The sequence below is a fragment of the Cottoperca gobio genome, chromosome 15, assembly GCF_900634415.1.
Source record: "Cottoperca gobio chromosome 15, fCotGob3.1, whole genome shotgun sequence".
NCBI classification, from domain to species: Eukaryota; Metazoa; Chordata; class Actinopteri; order Perciformes; family Bovichtidae; genus Cottoperca; species Cottoperca gobio.
Genome location: NC_041369.1, coordinates 5,438,161 through 5,458,318, shown reverse-complemented (window position 1 = coordinate 5,458,318; position 20,158 = coordinate 5,438,161). Strand labels below are relative to the sequence as shown.

At 42.2% G+C, this 20,158-nt stretch overlaps 1 protein-coding gene across 2 annotated transcripts in view; it reads left to right on the top strand.

The window, feature by feature from the left end:
• inpp5a (inositol polyphosphate-5-phosphatase A) overlaps positions 1-20,158 on the top strand; it is a 143,649-nt gene that overhangs the window by 86,656 nt on the left and 36,835 nt on the right. For both annotated transcript variants that reach the window (XM_029449560.1, XM_029449561.1), the window contains exons 7-9: positions 2,881-2,933; positions 4,316-4,435; positions 14,161-14,245. In XM_029449560.1, the coding sequence (XP_029305420.1) occupies positions 2,881-2,933; positions 4,316-4,435; positions 14,161-14,245 (258 nt within the window). The remainder of the gene's footprint in view (positions 1-2,880; positions 2,934-4,315; positions 4,436-14,160; positions 14,246-20,158) is intronic.

Genomic DNA, 20,158 nt, shown 5'->3' with positions numbered 1-20,158 from the left:
GCTCCTTTCAAAGTCACAATATTGGGCCAGCCAGTTATAATTGGGCCCATACATCCTGCAGAGCCACTATGGATTAATTCAAGTATGCTAATGTAATTCAATTTGATACAGTTAATCTTGTACTAATGCAGATTGAAGGATGTGAGGTGCAATCAAATACCTCTTAGCCTTTTAATTTGCATCTGAGTTTAAGAAAAAAATAAAATTAGTCAATTTGTAATTATGTGACCTGGTCCATAATTAGTTTATTCATCATTGCAGTTAACTCCCCATTAGGAGTATCAGAGAGAGAGAGAGAGAGAGAGAGGCTGAGGGAAAGAGACGCATGCATCTATTCAGAATGAGAACACTCACAACATCAATTTGTCTCTCATTTAATAACCAGCTTCATGGTGAATCATGTGCCGTTTCAGAAAGGTCTTTGGACTTGTGATTGGATAATTAACTAAGGGCTGGTGGGATCTGATCAAACAGCCGCATACTGGACGTCTACACTCAGTTGATGCTGAGGATATTTTGTATAACTTCCACCTATACAGGCTGTAGGTTCTGTGGTGAAGACATTCACTAAACATCTCTGCATTAGTTATCAGACATATTGCAACTGGCAAGGATGTTCAAACTAACTTTTGAACTGTCTGAAGAAGAAAATGTGCTGATTTACTTCAAATCAGTGGTGAAAAGTAATCAAGTACATTTACTCAACTACTGTTCTTAAGTCCTTATACTTAACTCTAGTATTTCCAGGATCCAAGTCTCTGAAAATGGCTGCACATTGACACATTATTACATTACATTACACAATAATATAACTTAATATGAATAATGTAACACTGTTAAAAGAGTTTTTGCATAGTAAGTTCTTTTACTTTTGATGCTTAAAGTATATTTTGCTGTTAATACTTCTGTACTTTCAGTTATGTAACATTTTTAATGCGGCACTTTTACATGTATGGGAGTATTTGTATACTGGTATCTGTATGTTTACTGAAGTAAAGTATCTAAATACTTCTTCTGCAACCAGCGATTTATTTTCTTGATGAACCAGTTATTATTCTGGTCTATAAAATGTCAGAAAATAGTGAAAAAGCCTCATCATAAGTCCCATTTAATGTTATTAAATTGGTAGTTGTGTCCATTCAACCGTCTAAAACCTCAGGATGTTTAGTTTACTAACACAAGATCAAATGAACCAGCAAATTTAATTTGGGTTTTTGCCCTTTTTGACTGAAAAATGTATCAAATATTAATATAGTTGCTTAACAAGTATGAAGTCAATTGATTAACCTACAGTGGTGGAAGAAGTACTCAGATGTTTTACTTTGGTAAAAGTAGTTAAACCACAAAGTAAAAACTGAATTACAAGTCCTGCTTTCAAAATGTCTCTGACACTTGAAGTATCAAAAGTAAAAATAAAAATACTATTAGTATTCACTATGCAGAATGGCCTCTTTTTGAGTGTTATCATCATTGTAATATACATTACATTATTGGCTTAATATTATTGATGTGTTTACAAGTGCAGATCATTTTAAAGTTGTAGATGGTCACAGTGCAGCTGTTTCTTCTCTTATATACCGTTATCCAGTTTAATCTGTAACAATAGTAAGTACATCTGTCAGAGACTGAACGTAGTGGAGTAACGAGCAATAATCCCCTCTGAAGTAAAGTGGAACTGTAAAGCAGCATCAGATGATCATCTAATTAATTAAAGTACAAGTTCCTCAAAAGTGTTCTCAAGACATCAACATTTTTTCCTTTCATTGAAACCCTCATAATTCAATACAAGAGGGATTTTTATGAAGCCCATGTCTGTAATACATTATACAAGAACAATAATCTTTACACATTATAAAGTATTATATCATGACTTATAAGGTCAAGTCATCATATTCATAATGCTTCATAATTGCTGGTCATTCTCTGACATTTTTTGCAAGGATGATAGTGTATTATAATTCCCATATTAATTTATAATTACCTACATTATCATTTATATTTACTTTTTTTGCATCCATATCTTATAACAGTGGCTATAATGCATTATGAGTTAATCTAAGTCAGTAGTTTTAAAAACTTTTTATGAATAACAAATCCCATGTACTTCAACATACCCTCCTTTATTACCGTTTGCATACTGCTTCTTGTTAGGAAGTTAAACTCATTATTCCCTCTAATATCTATTTTATAGTGCTGTAAAAACATCTCACTCAAGCAACTGGATTTATTGGAGTTTCTTGCAGAAAACTACATCTGTTCAAGATTACATTTGAACACATCATAATAACGTTATAATTGACCTAACTGTTACTGACCAGAGCTTGAACGCATCACAATGTCACTAAATGGATTCTGACGTCAAACCCCCCCCCCCCAGCACACGCACCACACCTGTCATGCCTCTGGCCCGACACTTTGAGAAACACTGCTCTGTGATCATTGTTTGCTAAGTGAAAGAAATATCATTAAATCAATATGAGCACAACACACAAAACGTAGAACTCATTTTACCTTCACTTAAAGAAAACCATCACCACTTAGAGAAACATTATCACATTAGAACATTGATTATAGGCCATTATACAAATTATAATTATTATGGTCATTATAAAATGCTTCACAATGTGTTATTGTTATAAAGCCTTATTATATAAGGGGATTATAATAGTAGTATGTTTATAATGCGTTATAGACGTGGACGTCTTTGAAAGTGTTAACGGAAATTCAACGTAATAGTTTATGATAGTGTTGAAAAATGTGAAATTGCAGATGATGGACACTGTAACATGACTGTGTAACATTCTAGCTTTCATTTGCTTTGTGATGACTAATGTCAAATTCCACCATTGTCATGCTAAATTGAGTCTCTCCGTTCTGCAGTGCAAGTGGTCCAGAAAGGGATTCATCAGAACTCGATGGGCCCTGGCCGACTGGTGAGTCCCTACAGTAACAAACCCCACCTCATCTCTGTTCAGCCCTCAATCATTACAACTGCACCACTGTGATTAGAGAACGTATGTAACCATGTCGGTCTTTACCCACAGGCGAGGTGTGGTGGTCATAGAAAGCGCACAGGAGTGAGTTACATAGCTGAACCCTCTCTGGACAGTGTGCCACGGAAGAGAGCAGGGATTTGATTAGACCTAATCGCGTTAGTCAAGCAGTTGCATATGACAGATGACCAAAAAGATTACATGCAATTGAACCTGTACGGCATGAATACAAACGTGAAACCGTGGGCAGAGCAGGGGGATTTGGGGTGGAGGAGGAGGGGGTGTGGGGGGGTTGTAATCTAATAGAAGGATGACATGAGAACTAAAGAGCTGAAACGGTAAGCATTTAATAGGGGCATGACGTTTGACAAGAGCAATAGAGAGAGAGAGAGAGAAAGAAGCTGGTGAAGAATAGGGAGATGAGATCGGAGATGGGATAGACAGAGACAGCCAACGGCATGCATGTATTCATTTGTTCAGGATGTCACTGCGGAATAAACCCCTCGAGATAAGACCAATTCCTCTGGGTGGGCCTGCCGAACACCATGCAAACAAAACATCCCAGATTGATAGGATCAGCAGGGAGTTGTTCATCACTGTACATTGAGCTATCTTGCTGTTCCCTGACAGGACAAAGTGAAGGAAAGCAGATTAGTGTTTGTATGTAGTGATATCTGCGCTCATGTGTAGTGTTAGGGTTAAATACCATTTATTTTATCCACCTTACAAAAGGTTTTTTTCACTATCAGGAAAAATCCGATAGTATGTACCATGTCGGTAATAACAGAAATACGTCCTTCTTACTGGCTATCATTTACTCAGAAGCTCATCTAATGCGTTCATTTACAAATCTGTCTTTCTCTGGGGAGCCATTCTCATCACTAGGCCTGTCCTCGACTAATGAAAGTCTTAATCGACTAACACTCAAAGGATTTTGTTGATTTAATCGACAGATATGTAAAACAGAGTTGTTTTTTTAAAGGATCTTGTGTTTACTAGAGATGTGTTCATAAGTTTCTCTGAAGTAAGTCATTCAGCATATAAAAGCCAAAAAGAAAGCTAAAGAAATTAAAACGACCAATTAGTCGACTAATAGGGGGCAGGTCATTTAAAATACATACCATGAGCTTTTATCAATGCTTAAGTCTTAATGCAGTTGATGAATTCATTAAAAATAAAAACATTCATTATTTAAACTATTATTTATTTTGCAATTGTACATTAGCCTCAGTTAGTCCCTTGGAGTAAAACGTCACATGTGTCTGAGCATTTATGAGGTTCTGGACAAAGAAGGTCACTCAGACTGTGTTCTTTCATCCCAGTGCCTTTGATCTGGTCAACATCCACCTTTTCCATGATGCTTCCAACTTGGTGGCCTGGGAGAAAAGCCCCTCTGTGTACACTGGGACCAGGCAGAAGGCGCTGGGCTACGTTTTAGACAGGTAGGTACTGGACATGCAGCACCTCTCTTTCTCTTTTCAGCCATACTGTACTCTTGCAACACAGTTTTCATTGAGATGTGACCATAAAGAAGGATTAATAAAATGCAATTCTAATGCATTACAACTATGATAATTATAGTGCACTATGTTCTTTGCAAAAAAGGGTTAGTGAGTGATTTAGAATTAGTTATGATTGTTATAAAGCATTATGAACATGTATGAGTGCTTACAACTATAATTATTCAGTGCTGTATAAGCAGATTAAAATGCATTATAAGTATATTTCTAATGCAATATAGACATGGGTGTTATAGAAAGTGTAACCGTAATATATTCTTTTTACAATGCTTAAGAATTGTGTAATGTGTAGAAAATATAAAAATATAGTATACAGTATCCACAATTGTGTTGTCTGGCGTTGCAAAACCTGTATTTATATTGTAATGGAGGTTTAGAGTGAGACGGAGCAGCAGAGGTGCAGCGGAGAAGGTTTCAGTGGGATTCAATCCTCGACCAGTGGGATTACATCTGTCTGTAAAAGTAGGGGGTCTTACTCACTACACGCTCTGTGAACTCCCAACTCTCTTTCATCTTTTCTTTTTCTCTCCCTAACTCCTCCTTACTATTTTTTTTTTGTAGTATAATCCTACATTTATCTTCGTTTCTCTCCCACTGCTGGCAGGCAAATGGATGCAAGTATTTGTCGATTGCCCGTTTGGGACATGCATCTGTCCAACACTTTGGCATTTCCTGCCTCGCACCATCCGTTCACAATTTCCCCTTGAAAAAGAATTTGATTGAAAGAAATTCCAAAGTGATTGCCCTTATTTCAATCAAATTTGCCAGATATTTCATACAGAATGAACGCTAAAGTTTGTGATGACCCCTGACTGCCCCTGTTGCACAGCTATCAGGCCAACATTTCCAATTCTATATTAAATGTATTATAATCTAACAGGCAGATTGCCATGTCATTTGCACATTTGTGCTCCCAAGAGGATCAGCCCTTAGAATAAATTTAGCATTTCTAATTATGCTGGCGAGGCTCCTAGAATCTTAATAGTAATGGTAAAGATGTCTTCACTCTGCACTGAGTAAAGCCAGCCTCTATACAAACACGCAAGGCCATCCATTCATAAGGCCACGCTAATGTGATTTATGGGATATCCATTTGCAGTGGAGCAGAATGAGAGAGTGCACGGTGCGACCCCTGCTCCCTACCTGGCCACGCTAACACACAATAAAAGCCCTAGTAGCAGCCTTGCTGCAGGTGACCTCCCCTTCAGATTGCATCAGAATGCACGACGTAGCTCCCCCCCGCCTCCACTTTGACTAACTACATGCGTATATGGGTGGCATACATTATCACCAGGCTTTCTGATGCTCATGAATTATGAGGCGTGTTTTAAATTATTCTCTAAGAGGTCATATTTTACCTGTACTTCATTCTTGATTTGATGTAAGAATGGTCCCCTTTTAATGGACAGAGAAGCTGGAGAGTTTTAAAAATATGGCAGCTTTTGCTATTTTATTATACTGTAACTTACCTGGATTTACTGGCATGATGAAGTTTCAAAGGGACCCCTGTTGTTGCTTATATTTAAGTGTTTTCATTGTATTTCCTCTGCTTTCATCATGCTTTTTCACTTGATTTATTTCCCCTTCACTTGTAAATACACCTAAATAGCGGCGTTACTGAGGTTTAGCTGGGTGGCTGAGGGAGATTGAATAGAAATGTTGGCTGAGTGGCAGTTTCCACGCTCCCTCTTTCTAAATCCCCTTGTGTTGTGAATGGTAACCTTGTTGTTACTTCTGGGCCATATCATTTAAAGGTTCTTTTCTGACAGGGGTGGGGATGAGGGGCAAGGTGGTGGCGTTGGCGGTGGTGGTGGGGAGGTCGTTGTATGTTCCGACTCCCCTGGTATTCCTTGCGAAGGGTACAGGCGTCGGATAGTGGTGGCATCGCGCCTCACTCGCTCACTTTGGGGGAAACCGTCGAGCGCAGATCCGGAGCACCGGAGTGAGAAAAAGCTGGCGGTGCAGAGGGAAGGGAGGAGGAGCACAAAGGGTGCTTGGGCTCTGTAAAGGGCAGTGAATAATGGGTTGGTCCTTTCACAGAGGCTGCTAACCTTTTGGCAGCCACCAGCAAACTCCATTCTCCTCTGCCGATCTGGGAGGACAATGTGCCCGGGCCGGGCTTTGAATGAAGCGCTACCACCAACAGTGTTCCCATTCAGCGGCTGGTTGGGAACCATCTTTTTGGCCATTGTCCTAACTCTGACTCCTACCCCCAGAAAGCAGAGCAGGAAAAGGGACAGGGGGAATATCTAAAGCCAAACTCCCCCTCTTTCCCTCCTCTCGCTGCTCTCTCCCTCTCTGAGCTCTAATCTCTCATTGCGGGATGGGAGAGGAGAGGAGGGGAGGGGGTCTGCTGAACACACAACCAGCTGAGTTCCATGAGGCAGCCGGCACAGGAGCCTGATCACAGAGCAGTGCTGGGGACACAGTTCTGCCGCCGCGCATCAAACTTGAGCCTCCACCTTATCTGAGGCCCAGGCCTAATAATGCAGCTTACGGCCCATTGAGAAGACATCTGATAAGCCTTTTCCTCTGTGGCCCTTTTAACTGCTAAACGGTGTTTATCTCCAAAGTGCTTCAAGGCCTCGGGGGAACAATGCTGAGAAGGAACAGCGTTTAGCCAGCCAGACCTCACTATTGAGTCACATCAAAAAAGCACTGCTCTATAGCCCGCGTCGATGTGTGGGCCACTTCCCTGAGAGCAAAGCAAAGCTCTGCGTGAAATGCATCCACTGCTTGTTTTCCTGTGCTTTGAAAATGAACATGTGCTCCGGGCTGCATCGAGCATTATTTACCTTGTGGACTCAGCGACGCCTTGATGTGGAGAATCATTGTCTTATAATTATGTCAAAGTTTAACAGTGTTTGTGTGCAGACAATGAAAACAATAATATTTGTTTTTAAGAATAATTCAATTGGATATTTCTTTAATTTTAAGTAATATTGTGATATTAAGGGACAAGATGCTAGAAATGTGTTTGTGAATAATCAGCTCATTTACTTATTTCTGTGCGAGACAGCTGATGTAGTGAAAGGGATGCTGAAACCCCTGGCCTCTCTGGAGGATGCGAAACATGGCTGCTAAATGAGCCCGTGAAATGATAGCATGAGATAAAATCAACAGGTTCTTTTCCTCTTCCTTAAAAAAGAATCCCTTTTGTGTATTGGAGTTTGTTTCTTTTTTCCAACCCCCATTCAGAGTGGCTGGTCCGGTTCAGGGGAGAACAGTTTTACATTACAACTGTGAAATCCTGGCATAAAGGCGTCCTTTGTGGCGTGCCATTATTTTCACACAAATATAGTCCATTGTCACAGTGCTGAAGTTAATTTGATCAACATTGGGGACATTTAACTGTTTTGTTCGCTGAAAAGACTTGTTTCATGCTCATTTTCGGGGCATTGAAAAGCAATGATTGGCAGAAAAATAATGTTGCCGTTAACAATTCAAAGCAATTAGTTTCCCATGGGGAGGCAGTGGGCCGCACTGGCCACCACACAGCGATGCTTTGTCATTTTATGGACGGTCATCAGTCAACTGTCAGAGCGTCTCAAAGAGCCCTCCAATCTAAATGTTTCCCTTTAGGCTTTTCCCAGAACAACAGGCTGAAAGAGCAGAGAAAGGCCGGCTAGTTTCCAGCCAATAGACATGTTGAGCTGCAAGAGGGAGGACTGGATAATCACAGGGAGATCCTCCATAAAGCCAGAATGAATTTATTAAATAGAGTAGTATGTGTGTGTCCATGTCTAATGTGTCCATGTCAAACACAAAGCAGCAAATGTTTTATTTAGACATACAGCAGCTACATTCAAATTATACCGTATAACAAGGTTACTGTGTGTGTGTGTGTGTGTGTGTGTGTGTGTGTGTGTGTGTGTGTGTGTGTGTGTGTGTGTGTGTGTGTGTGTGTCACTGTGTGACTCTGAACTGCCTTCTCACCCTGGGAGGCCTGCAGGAGCAGAGGTTAATCTTCACCAGTGTCTCTCTGCTCATAGTGGACCTGTTTATTTCTCTCACACACACACTCACTCACGCACACACACACACACACACACACACCGTGCTCCAGCAGTCTCTCTGAGAAAGGGTGGGGGTTCGTCAGACATAGAGAAATCTCTCTCCAGCACCTGCAAAGAACTTTGAATGTTCCCCTCCCTCCATTTTCTACTTTTTCTAGACATTTCCTTTCAGAGATTTGTCGGGTACAGCTTTGCCACGCCATCTTTATTCCCTCTGAGTATCGGAGTTCTTTTCAGAGTTTCATTCTTCTTGACTTTTATGACCACGCATAATTATGACAACCAGAAATGACATGAAATCCCTGTGTTAGTAAAACTACCTGAACTTTTAATGTTTCTTACATTACATATACTGTAGATAAGAAATGTTATCTCAAGTACATTTCCCTTGCTCATCCTCAAAGTTAGTATTTATTACTGTTGCCACAATGCCTCCTTTTTTACTTTAAAGTGAATGAGAAATCTATAGTATAAAACCAAATTGAGTAATACAATTTGGCAAACAGCTAAAGTAATTAAGCAGAGTGTTTCCCGAGAGTATGTGGATAGATTTTGGTATTATTTGGCTGTTATTGTCTTTAGCTTTAATGACCTTATGCATTTTATCAGCTAGCACAGACATGGCTAAATGTAACTTGTTTTTGGGCCGAGTTAAGATTTGTTGTTGGCCCTTATTGTGCCCATGTTCCCATCAAGTGCTGGCAGCCTCAGTATAGTTTGCACATGAAGCCAGAAACAAAGGTACTCCTACACTGAAACACTTCCTGACCCTTGGGGGTTTCTGTATGTCAGTTCATGGTCATTCGATGAGACACAATTCATTTTTGATATTTGCGTTTTTCTAGCAGCTCTATATGAGCATATAAGGTCAAATATTATCAGCTCGTCAATGTCACAACCAAATCAAGTGTCGGGCTTTAATACTTTACCACTTGCTTCCTGTTTTGATGCCGGTAACTAGACAATGTAGAAGCTTGATGGCTGTAGGTGCGATATGGTAGCCTCACTGTACTGGAATGTAATTATGTTGATCTTTGATCAGTCCAAATGATGTTGTTCTACAAGGGAAGGAGCTCGACGTCTACTTGGATCCATTTTCCCCCCGTTAATCTCATTTGATCACCCGGCTGTGCACACAGGTGCTGTACAGTACAGGCGCCGCACTGTTTTGCCTGAGGTACTTTCACGCTTTGAAGAGGTTGAAGCTGCCGCACCTGTAGCGACCTGGGTTGGTGTTATCGGGGCCTTACTGTACCACCAGACTTTAGCACAGGTCCCCTCTGAAAGATAATAATTGGTAATAATACAGGGCCCGGTTGATGTTGTACCTTAGTCGGCCCTCCTGCAGTCCAGGGCAGTTGCTCCCTTTGCCTGGCTGGTAATCCGTATCAGTACAGGTGTCCTCATATTCAGCTCCAGAAATGTTAGACCTCCAGTCCCTTTTAGACACAATTCAGTCTCCTCATCACATTATCTCCTAAATTGTCTCCACCTTTACTCAAAGTTGTCTTCCTCATCTTGTGTTGACAGTTCTGTTGGCTCGAGCTGACTTATTCGTTAACCTCTGAGTGACCGCAGCAACATCCTCGCAGCACCCTATCTTCCCTGCATGGTGTTCTTGGTGGGATGGGCGTTACTGAGGAGCTAGGGTGCTAACAGGGGGACGAGGGGAAGGCTGTCCTGCAGTGTCAAAGGTCCTGTCAGGGGCCACCCCTGTCCTATTCAGAAAGACGTCACCCAGCACATTCTTCACAATGTTAACATTCTCCCAAATTCTCAACATTTACTTACAATGGTTGACTGCGCCAGCTATTGTGTGCAAAGTTGAATCTGAGCGGCCAACTTATGGTAAGTCATCTTGTCAATATAATCATGACATGGCCACCCGTTGCACCCTCATAATCTCATATAGACTGTCTATTATGGCTCAGTTTAGCTGTCAATCACAGCGTGTAATCTGGTGAGGAGTCGGTGAGGGACGGAGGCTGGTGTGAAGGAGAAAGATTTATAAGGCGGCAGGTTTTGTATTTGTTATTGTGGTATACATGACATTATCTGTGAGAATGAGATGCTGTCCCGTGTGTTTGGTGCAAGAGCATTTACATTTTCTCTTGGGCACAGGTAGGTGTTTTTGTGTGTTTGTCCACTTTTGTGACGGCATGTTTGTGTGTGAGAGAAAAGTCGAAAGAGAGAATGTGCTGCGGTTGCTTTGTGCTGGTGGTTAAGGGAGCCTGGGAGAAGAGTCGGGGGCCATGTTATAAATTAGCGTCTGACCCCCCGTCTTTGTGTGGCCCCAAGGAAGGCCTGACGAAGGCCCCAGCCCAAACCTCAGTGAGAACGGCCCTTGTGAAGAGCCTCTTTCAGGGTGTCACTGCGCGATGAATTGGCCCGGAGAAGCATGTTTATAGACTGTGTAAAGGAGTGCGTCTTTGTGGGAGAATGTCACTGACACTGTTACAGTTTGCCTGAATGAACTGTGATGACGAGGCTAATGGGGCCCCCGCAGAGGGTGAGGGTCAGTGAGGGGGGCCCCCCAGGCTCTGGACCCCCCACACTCGGGTCCCTTTCACGCCCAGTAGCTGTAGCTAATGTTGCAATTCTTCGTCCCCCCCCCCCACAAAGGCCAAGAAAAAAGTCAACTTTCACACCAGCGGGTCACCATGAGTGCTTTAGGAAATGATCGTGTAAACAGAGTGTTACCTTCTGACCTGTGGCTGATACCTTGGAGCAGCAGACAAAACAGCCAGGCCGCGGGTATTAGACATGGCTGTTAGTGGGATAAAGCTACAGGACACAGAGGAGGGAGACCTCCAGGCTCTGGGGAGACACGCATTCTCTCTCTCTTACTCCTTATTCATATTGCAACCCATTTACTTTGTATTTGTTAGTGTTTCATCTGTGTATGTACAGATTACTGACTGAAGCAATGTCAAACTTAGGTTTGGATTTTATTAGATTTACTTTTGCTTATATTGTTCACTCACAGAAGCAGATGTGGTAAACTCTCAGAGCACAAGGAATACAGGAGTTCCCATGCCTATAACAACTGCATTGACGCCCGCGTACAGACATTTTACTGCCCTCCATTCCAGCCCGTAGGATAAACTGACCACTAACCCTGTTTGAATAGAGCTGAGTCTCTTAGCACCAGGATGTAAGGTCATTAATGACTTCAGTCCCAGGTTGAGTGTATAAATGAACTACTAACACACACACACACACACACACACACACACACACACACACACACACACACACACACACACAGTGTAGTCTTGTCTAAATGTTAGCGTTTGATTACTAGTACAGATAGGTCATTTAGCTCAGAGTCTTATCTATGGTCACATGCAGTGAGTCTGTTTCTGCAAGTGTCCGTGCACACACTCACATGACTTACCTGCCTGTTTCCAGTCAATCAAGGCACAGATATGTCTGTTGCACAAAGAACCCAAACATCTCATTGTTTCTATTTGGCCACACCTCTGTAGTGTGTTACCGCAAGCTTTTTAAGAAATCACGAGGGCTGCCCCCTGAAAGTCCATGAGTTGACCCGTCCGTCGGTGACCCCGGAGCGTTATTTTCTATCCTCAGTCACCATGCATTACCTTTTTCTATATTCTAACAGGGCGAGCACGCTTGCTAAAATATATGATATAAGATAGAAAGGGTGATGACACTGGAAAAAAAAAGTCACGCCCTCAAAGCATAGTAAACTAGACCACTTCTCATTACTTGGGAAAGTCAGTTGCCACCAAATTTGCAACTACAATAAAAAACAAAAATCCATATTAATCGAATACCTGTTAAAATGTTATATTTAATTTTGTTAACTTTTTCTACTCCTGCATAACTGTAGGAAATAATGGAGCAGTCTTGGAAATTAATAATCACATCAATCATGATCATGAAACATAGTAGTTGTAATTTTGGAGATGAAATTCTAAATGCTGGTCCCATCTTTCTGTTGACCCCTCTTGAAAAGGCTATTGGATGGATAGACGAGTTTCTCTTTAATATAATGGGATATCAAAGTTAGTCTATTTAATATAATAGCTCTTTACTCCAGTCACCTTCGCCTCCCTGCCATTCCCTCTCTCTGCCTCATAGAGAAGAAGTGGCCATGCTTTACGACAGCCGGCCAGAGCCGAGACCCACCACTAAGAAGAGGCTTCTTCTCTCTTTACGGCCCCATAAATATATTGTTATCTGGGTCTGGGAAGTCCACGGTGAGATTTATCCGCGCGGTTAGTGGAGATAGCGAGCCAAGCATCCTGAATCATTAATTACACAAGAGGCTGCGCTACGTCCACCTTAATTTCCTATCTCTGCTCTGTAGAAGAGCCACTTTTAAGTAGGTGATGAGGCAAAGGAGTTAATTATATGTCGCTTAGGTGCGTTTTTTTTATTTTTTAAAGCCCTGGGATGCTGGCGCTGTAGCGAGGTTCTGGAGATTTGGAAGTGGTCCATGACAGAGATGATCTACACTCTATGAATCCTGTGACACTATACTCTCAGGTTTAAAAAGCAATGCATACAGTACATTAAAAACATTTGCAAGACAGGAGACAATAAAATGTGCCGAATTGAAATACCCTTGGGAGGCATCAAAAGAGCAAAATCAAGAGTCACTTTAGGTGCACTGTAAGTGAAGCAGAGCCTGTGGCAGCATGCGTGGATGGAGTCCTTCAAGCTGCACGAGTCTGTTTGTGACTCTAGGTCTAAACCCATAAGCCCACTAACAAATCTACAGAGTCAGTCGATCTTATCTTTCTCTGAGGCAGCTGTCACGGCTGGGTACAGGACCAACATGGAGGGTTATCCCAGGGTTCATCTCTTCGGGGATGGGGCTGCTTCACTCTCCCTTTGATCAATTTAGTGAAGGGAATTTTCTTTGCCATCAAAGCAGATTATCAAAGGAAATTATCAAGATTCACTGATTTAATTGTGGTGTCAGCTGAGAATGAACAGTTTGAAGTGAAAGCGTGTTTTCTTGAATCCCTGCGAAAGATGCTCTATTCATTCATTCACTTGTATAGTTGGAGATTGTTGTACAGATGCAGATTTGTGATATTGGGCTACATAAATAAAATTGACTTGAAATACAATAATATTAGGATAGTGTGACATCTGTTTAGGTTTTAATCTCAATCATGACCATTTTTCCAGAATTTGTATGTTTTTTTATTTTTATTAATGTTCCAAGCAGTTTAAACATCTATCAATCCTCCTCACAGGCCTCTTGAAAATCTGCATTTTAGTTGACATGTTTCTGACATTTTCTCTATCTGTCCCTTCCTTACACCCCCTGTGGTAAATCATGAATGCAAAACCACAAAAGATGCCAAAAGTCTTTACCGGTAGTAAAGGTGACTACATCTAATTGAAGTGTTCAGACCACCAGGTGGTGCTGTGGCCCTCATGAACTCAGAGTCATCAAATGAAGGCTTGAACAAGTCTTTGACAACTAGTGGTGATTCTCCTCAAGATGGTGGTTGTTAGGATCTTAAGTGTTATTTAAGATCTGTGTTTAGAACTTATGAGGATGTTCAGCTGTCAGCAGCCATCATCACAGAAGTAATGATGTCTGTTTAAAAACATTCTCACTGACTTCATGGTTGTAATGTTTTTCAGGATCTCGGACCAGCGGCATGAGAAGCTGCCATATTTTGTCTTTGGGGACTTTAACTTCAGGTTGGACTCGAAGCAGGTTATTGAGGTGAGTGTTTTTAAACTTGATTGTTTCCATGATCTGTGTGATATGGGGACATTTGTGCACAACTGTATGCTAATAGACTATATACATACGTGGTAAAGCTATCAAACTCATAGTAATATAAAGCGTGTGGGTATTACAGAGACACACCAATATAGTAAAAGTGGTTTAAGTAGCCCACTGTCTCTTTAGAGTTATGACTCATTAAACGCTTCACTGTTGCTGGCCCAGCTGTGTTTGCCAACTGAGCCTCCAAGTGCATTGTTATGTTATGGTGCCATTCACTGCTCTTTCTCTCTCCCTTCCTCTCCTGCTACCTCCCCTCTTTCTTCCTTCTTCTTCTTCTCCTCCTCCTCCTCCTCCCCTCCTTTTCTTGGTGCAAATGAGGCCAGTCAGAGCCAAGGTAGCGGCGTCATTCAGCATTCTCCATGAGGAGATGGGGGGGGGGGGGGGGGTGGTGGTGGTGGTGGTGGCGGTGGCGGTGGCGGTGGCGGCTTGTGGCATAACGAGTCGTAAAGGCCCATGGCAGACAGTGGTGTCCGATGATAACAGAGTGGGAGAGCCACTTGTTGGCCGATCCTCCCCAGCACAATGGGCCTGGAATCAGTGGGCCTGTTCAAGGTGTGGGCATTGTTCATTTCAACCAGAGCCCCATTCAGGGGCGAAGGGAAGAGGAGGGAAGGTTTCTGAATGGACGGGTTTTGCTCAAACAACTTAGGAAGGGCTTCACTCTGTGTGGCACAGGAGAAGAAACCTTTCGTAGTTTAGTCATCCGGCCGCTAGGGGAGCAGTAAATCACCCTCAGCTCAGGGGTCAGCAACCTATCAGGGTCATTGATTGATGGCCTCCAAGTTTGTACAGTAGATTTGATTTTGGATCAGTAATTGGCTCACATTAACTGACTCGTGATCATGTGAATGCGTGTTGCATTGGAGCTAATAAATCCTAGGAAAGCATTCACAACAGCAGATGTGCAAACACTGAGGCCATTCAGAAGTCAACGTTTGCAATTAAATGTCACCTGGCACACATGTAGGTCGCCACAGTGAAAGCAATGATGGCCTGTTTATGTCTTATCACCACTGCTGTGATAAAAGATACTGTTGTACAAATGGAAATATGTGTTTTTTGTATTTTTATCTCTTTGTTTTTTGCAAAAGGCATTTTATTACATCCACACACATCATACACATGGATATACAAGCAAAGCAAAAAGAATGAAAACAAAGATATGGTGCATTTTCAAAGCCAGGAATAATACAAAAAAAGAGTACCAAACATATAGTCTCTCAGCCTTATTGCCATTTAGGTTGATGCATAGGGGATCGCTATGCAAAAGGACACAACATAACTATATACATCCACACTGTGAGAGGTAAAGGGGAGAGACATTTAATAAATAAAAACAGCTTGAAGCAGTTTGTCTTAACACAGTAACATACATATTAAAGTGAGATATGTACACACTGAGGAGAAAAGATGGATAATCAATTCACATCTTAATATAATCAAATCACACGTCCATCCTTAAGCTTAAAGAGAAAGCAATATTTTCCATAATGTAGATTGCTATTGTCACATGAGAAAAATGTGTTGTTCATGCCAGTACTGGCAGATAACATGGATGCATTAGGCTGAAAGGAAAGCAAGTCAGATGAGATGATTTGGAGCTTGTCCGTGTTTATCCTGTGTAGCTAATCTAGATAACTCTCTCCTCATGTTTCCTGTCTTGTCCGTGCTGCTCTGTGGTAGGTAAGCACTCCCCCTCTCCATGTCTCTACCACTCTGAAATGCTGTTTGAGCGCAGTAGGGGTCGTGACCCCTTTTCCAGGGATGTGTTAGGCTTGCATCGGTGTGTGTCCATCTCTGCCCCCTCTCCCCTCCACACAGCTCCTTTCTTATGCACCTTGGCCCCCATTCACTTACACATTCACATCCAGAGCGAATACACACACACACACAAACCAATTTGTTAGGCCAAATGAATCTGATTGATTCACCCTATTTAAAGGGGTGTGACAGCAATGCAGGGGGGCCTTTTAGACTTCCCCTCAGGAAGTTAGAGCTGCACACACACACACACACACACACACCTAGACATTTTCCTTCCAGCTTAATGAGGGTTCCTCAAACCTGCCGACCATTTAATGGGGACAACAGAAAAGGCTTGATGATGTCATCTGTGCAAAATGCGTTGTTAGAGGGACGCACTGCTCCATATAAACCCGTCCTGTGCAAGTGGTCAACCTGTCTGATTTAACTGTGACCTTTGCGTTAGTGGCAGAGAGAGCTGTGATGTCACCAATAAACAAATGGGTTGCAACCTTAGCGCAGGATGTAACTCACAGCCGGGAGGCCGTTTTAAGCCCTTTAATGACAATTAATGTCAACAGGACAATTAGTGCACATCCACTGAAGTGCTTAACTGTAGATGGGCTGGTGGTGGATCGATCGTCCATACTTATCCGAAGATTGATTCGGACACAGAGAGGCCGACGCTCATTCTCGCTGTCCGAGAGTCTCATTTTTTTGCTTTTCTCACTATTCTCCCTCCACTTTCAATAGATGGGAAAAGGCCCAAAAAAAGCTATGCAAATGAATAGACACTTTTGTGGCCATAAGTGGACAAAATAATCTCAATTTTCAACGACTCGCTTTTTTGATTTGTTGAACACCAGGGACAACCCTCGAGCAGCCACGGGGATCACTAGGCCCCACTTTGAGAGTCACTGGTTCAGAAAATACTCCAGTACATTTCTCTACAGCTGCACGCTACACCACTTCTCTTCTTCTCTGTCTCTGGTCCATTGTGGGTGACTAGACTGTGGACAACCACTAGCCACTCCCCTGTCACCCATCAGGCCTTGTGGGTGGGTGGGTGGATGGGACAGGGTGGTATTTTGGGATGTATCCATGTGTGTACAGAAAAGGAGGTGGGTTTGGAAGGGGGTGGGTTTGTTATTGTCATTGGGCAAATTCCAGGTGGCAAATTCCTGGCATGCTTGTGCGGCAGGATCAGTAACCAAAGGGCTGCGTCCGCCCCCCTCCTGCCCGGTCCGGGCAACCCCATTAATTGTGTCCGACAGAGGGAATTGGTTTCAATTGACCCCCATTCAGCGGCCCTTTGACTGGCACACAAAGGACACAGCCACGTGGAGACTAATGCTAGGGCTGAGCGGCCTGGAGGTGGTCCAGTCCCTACCAAGCTTCTCTCTCCTCTCCCATGGGTGTGATCAGGCTTTGGCTTGATCACGCTTTGCATCGGTGCTGATAAAACAGGAAAGCGCAAAGGAATGGTTTTGAAGATTTTGTGTGGCGAATCAGATACTTCACAGCCTGCAATTTCTATCCTTTTCTTTGTGGAGCACTCACGTTCAAACCAGTAGTGACATAACTGACTACAGATCAGCGCAGGTTGTCCCAGACCTGTTGCAATAAAGGAGACCCTCCTTCATTTCAAAGTTTTTAAGGAGGGCCCAAATAAGGGACCGCAAATGTTATTCTAATGATGATGGAAGCAGGCAGTGAGCACTATGGGATTGGTGTGGGATGAATTTTTTAACATAAATTTAAGAGGTTGGTATTATTGATCTCAACCATGCATGCAAATCCATTTCCTTCCATTAAACTGTATACCTCAATTAAGATAAATACTTTTCTCTCTTTTTCACCCCCCTCCCTTCCGTCTCTTTCTTGGTCTCCCTTTTTAAGACTAGTTATTTACTTTGTAATAGAATTGTTTTTCTTCACATCAATATCATTAAACAAAGTCCCTACTCCAACTTTACTTTGTAAACAGTGGCACCGCTGCTCTGAAGCCTGACTCCCCAGATTTTGGTTTGTGGCGGCTGCAATAGAAATCAACATTAACAATTATTATTATTAGTATTATTTTATTTTTTTCAAAGACATTTAATAAGCCCTGTTTCCAGATAATGTCTCCATGTAAACGTAAACCAGTGTGATGGGGCAGACAGATGTACAGTAGACAACATTAAAGGTACAAGTAATCACAGTGGGAGCTAGAGCTGCAAAGATTAGTTGACAACAGAAAAATGATATACATCTATAACTATTTGTGAATGAAAGTGAATGTCTTTGGGTTGTGGACTGACGAGGCATTTCATGGCACCACCTTGGACTTGGGAAAATGGGATGTACATTTTCCACCTTTTTCTGACATTTTCCAGACCAAATAATTAATCCAGATAATAATAATGGGCAGATTATTCGAAGATGACAATAATCCTTAGTTGCAGTCCTAGTGGAAGTTAGCAGGAGTAGTGGTGTGAATCTGTTGAAATGGGCAGTACGTATCCAAAATCCTGCAGCATCATTTAAGGGATTTCGAAAATAGTCCTACACAAACACTTGTCAATGCCAATATGTATCAAGCTTATAGTAACAATAAGGTTAAAGTGATAATACAGTAACCCTTGTAAAATCTTATTATAGAAACCCACATTCAGCCTTTCAGACCAAAGCAGTGATCCGTCATGGCTCCAGGTCCCATAACCCTTGTTGACCCACTCACACCTACAGCAAACACAGCTTTTTCTTGGTTCCATGTTTCAGTCAGAGGGTGCTATAAGGTGTACAGTGGTGTGTGTGCGTGTGTGTGAGTGAGTGAGTGTGTGTGTCCCCCTCGAGGTGGCCGTTGGCCGTGAATCAGCGGTGTCGATGACAGGCTCAGGGCTCCGTGCCTGGACTCCTAGTATATTTAAAATCCCTCCTAATTAAACTTAATAGAATGTAAATTTAATATCTGCAGAGATGGTATGCTGCTGGCCGGCCTGCTCCAATTTAAGGATTGATAGAGGCCAGCGGGAAGGTTAATTGCTGACTTGATCTACTGTCCCTGTGACATGGTGTGGGGCTGTTTTAATTGGGGCTGATCTGCTGCTACATGGACAGATTTCATTAGGCTAGCTGGCCTCTCTCTGACTGGAGAGAGGTTTGGACCAGCGCCCCCTGTCTGCGTCTACAGGAAGTGCAGAGGGCCGGACCAGGCATCAATCTTCCTTCCTTTGTCCTGTGTCCTTTCTCTCGCTTGAGCAGCATGCAATTAAAGGTGGGGCTCTAGACTAGCCCCACTTCTAATGAATGCTGTAAAATGCTCAGTAATGACAGGCCAGCATGATAGATCAGTCATTTTTCACACTGTGGAGTTACTCAACGCACATGCCCATGACAGCAGAGATGGAATTATCAGAAAGCAATTTAGTTTGGAAGACGTGTGAAAGACAAATTCTGTCATAAATGCCATCTTTTCTTTATTTGTATTTATTGCAGCATGTATGTGCAAGGTTTTATACATAAAGGTCTGGGAGCAGTGTAGGAAATAAAAAATATATTTTGTGGGGAAACCTTTGCCTCCCACAAATTGGGGCATTTACAACATTTTTAGGGGCACTTAAAAAAATATATATAATAAATAAGGCTTCATGTAGGACTAAGCTGGCGGTCTACTTCATACAAAATCACCTTTTTTACTTCACTTTGCCCCCCTGTGTTAAAGAATAACACCATAATTGAATTATTTATTAATAATCTAATATGTTTACTTTAGGTGTCACTAATTAAGTAGTGGAAGGAAACTTTAAATATGTTGTCAGTGCATGTTACCTACATTCTTTGTGTTGCCCCTCCAGTTGAAACCAACATGAGTTCATCACGTAGTTGATGGCCATTGTCCCAGCTGCTGAACCTCGTCTGGGTAAATAATTTGCACCAGTAAAGGGTAAACAATTTTCCCTTTTTAGCCCGACTTTGACTAGCATGTGTGTATCTGGCCAGCTATAAATCAAAAGGCGGCCAGTGTAATTAAGTGTACACTACATTAGTCAGGCTAATTAATTTTGGGGGCCATCCATCCAGTAACCAGCGGGCCAGCACTGATTGGGCCTCTGTTCTGTG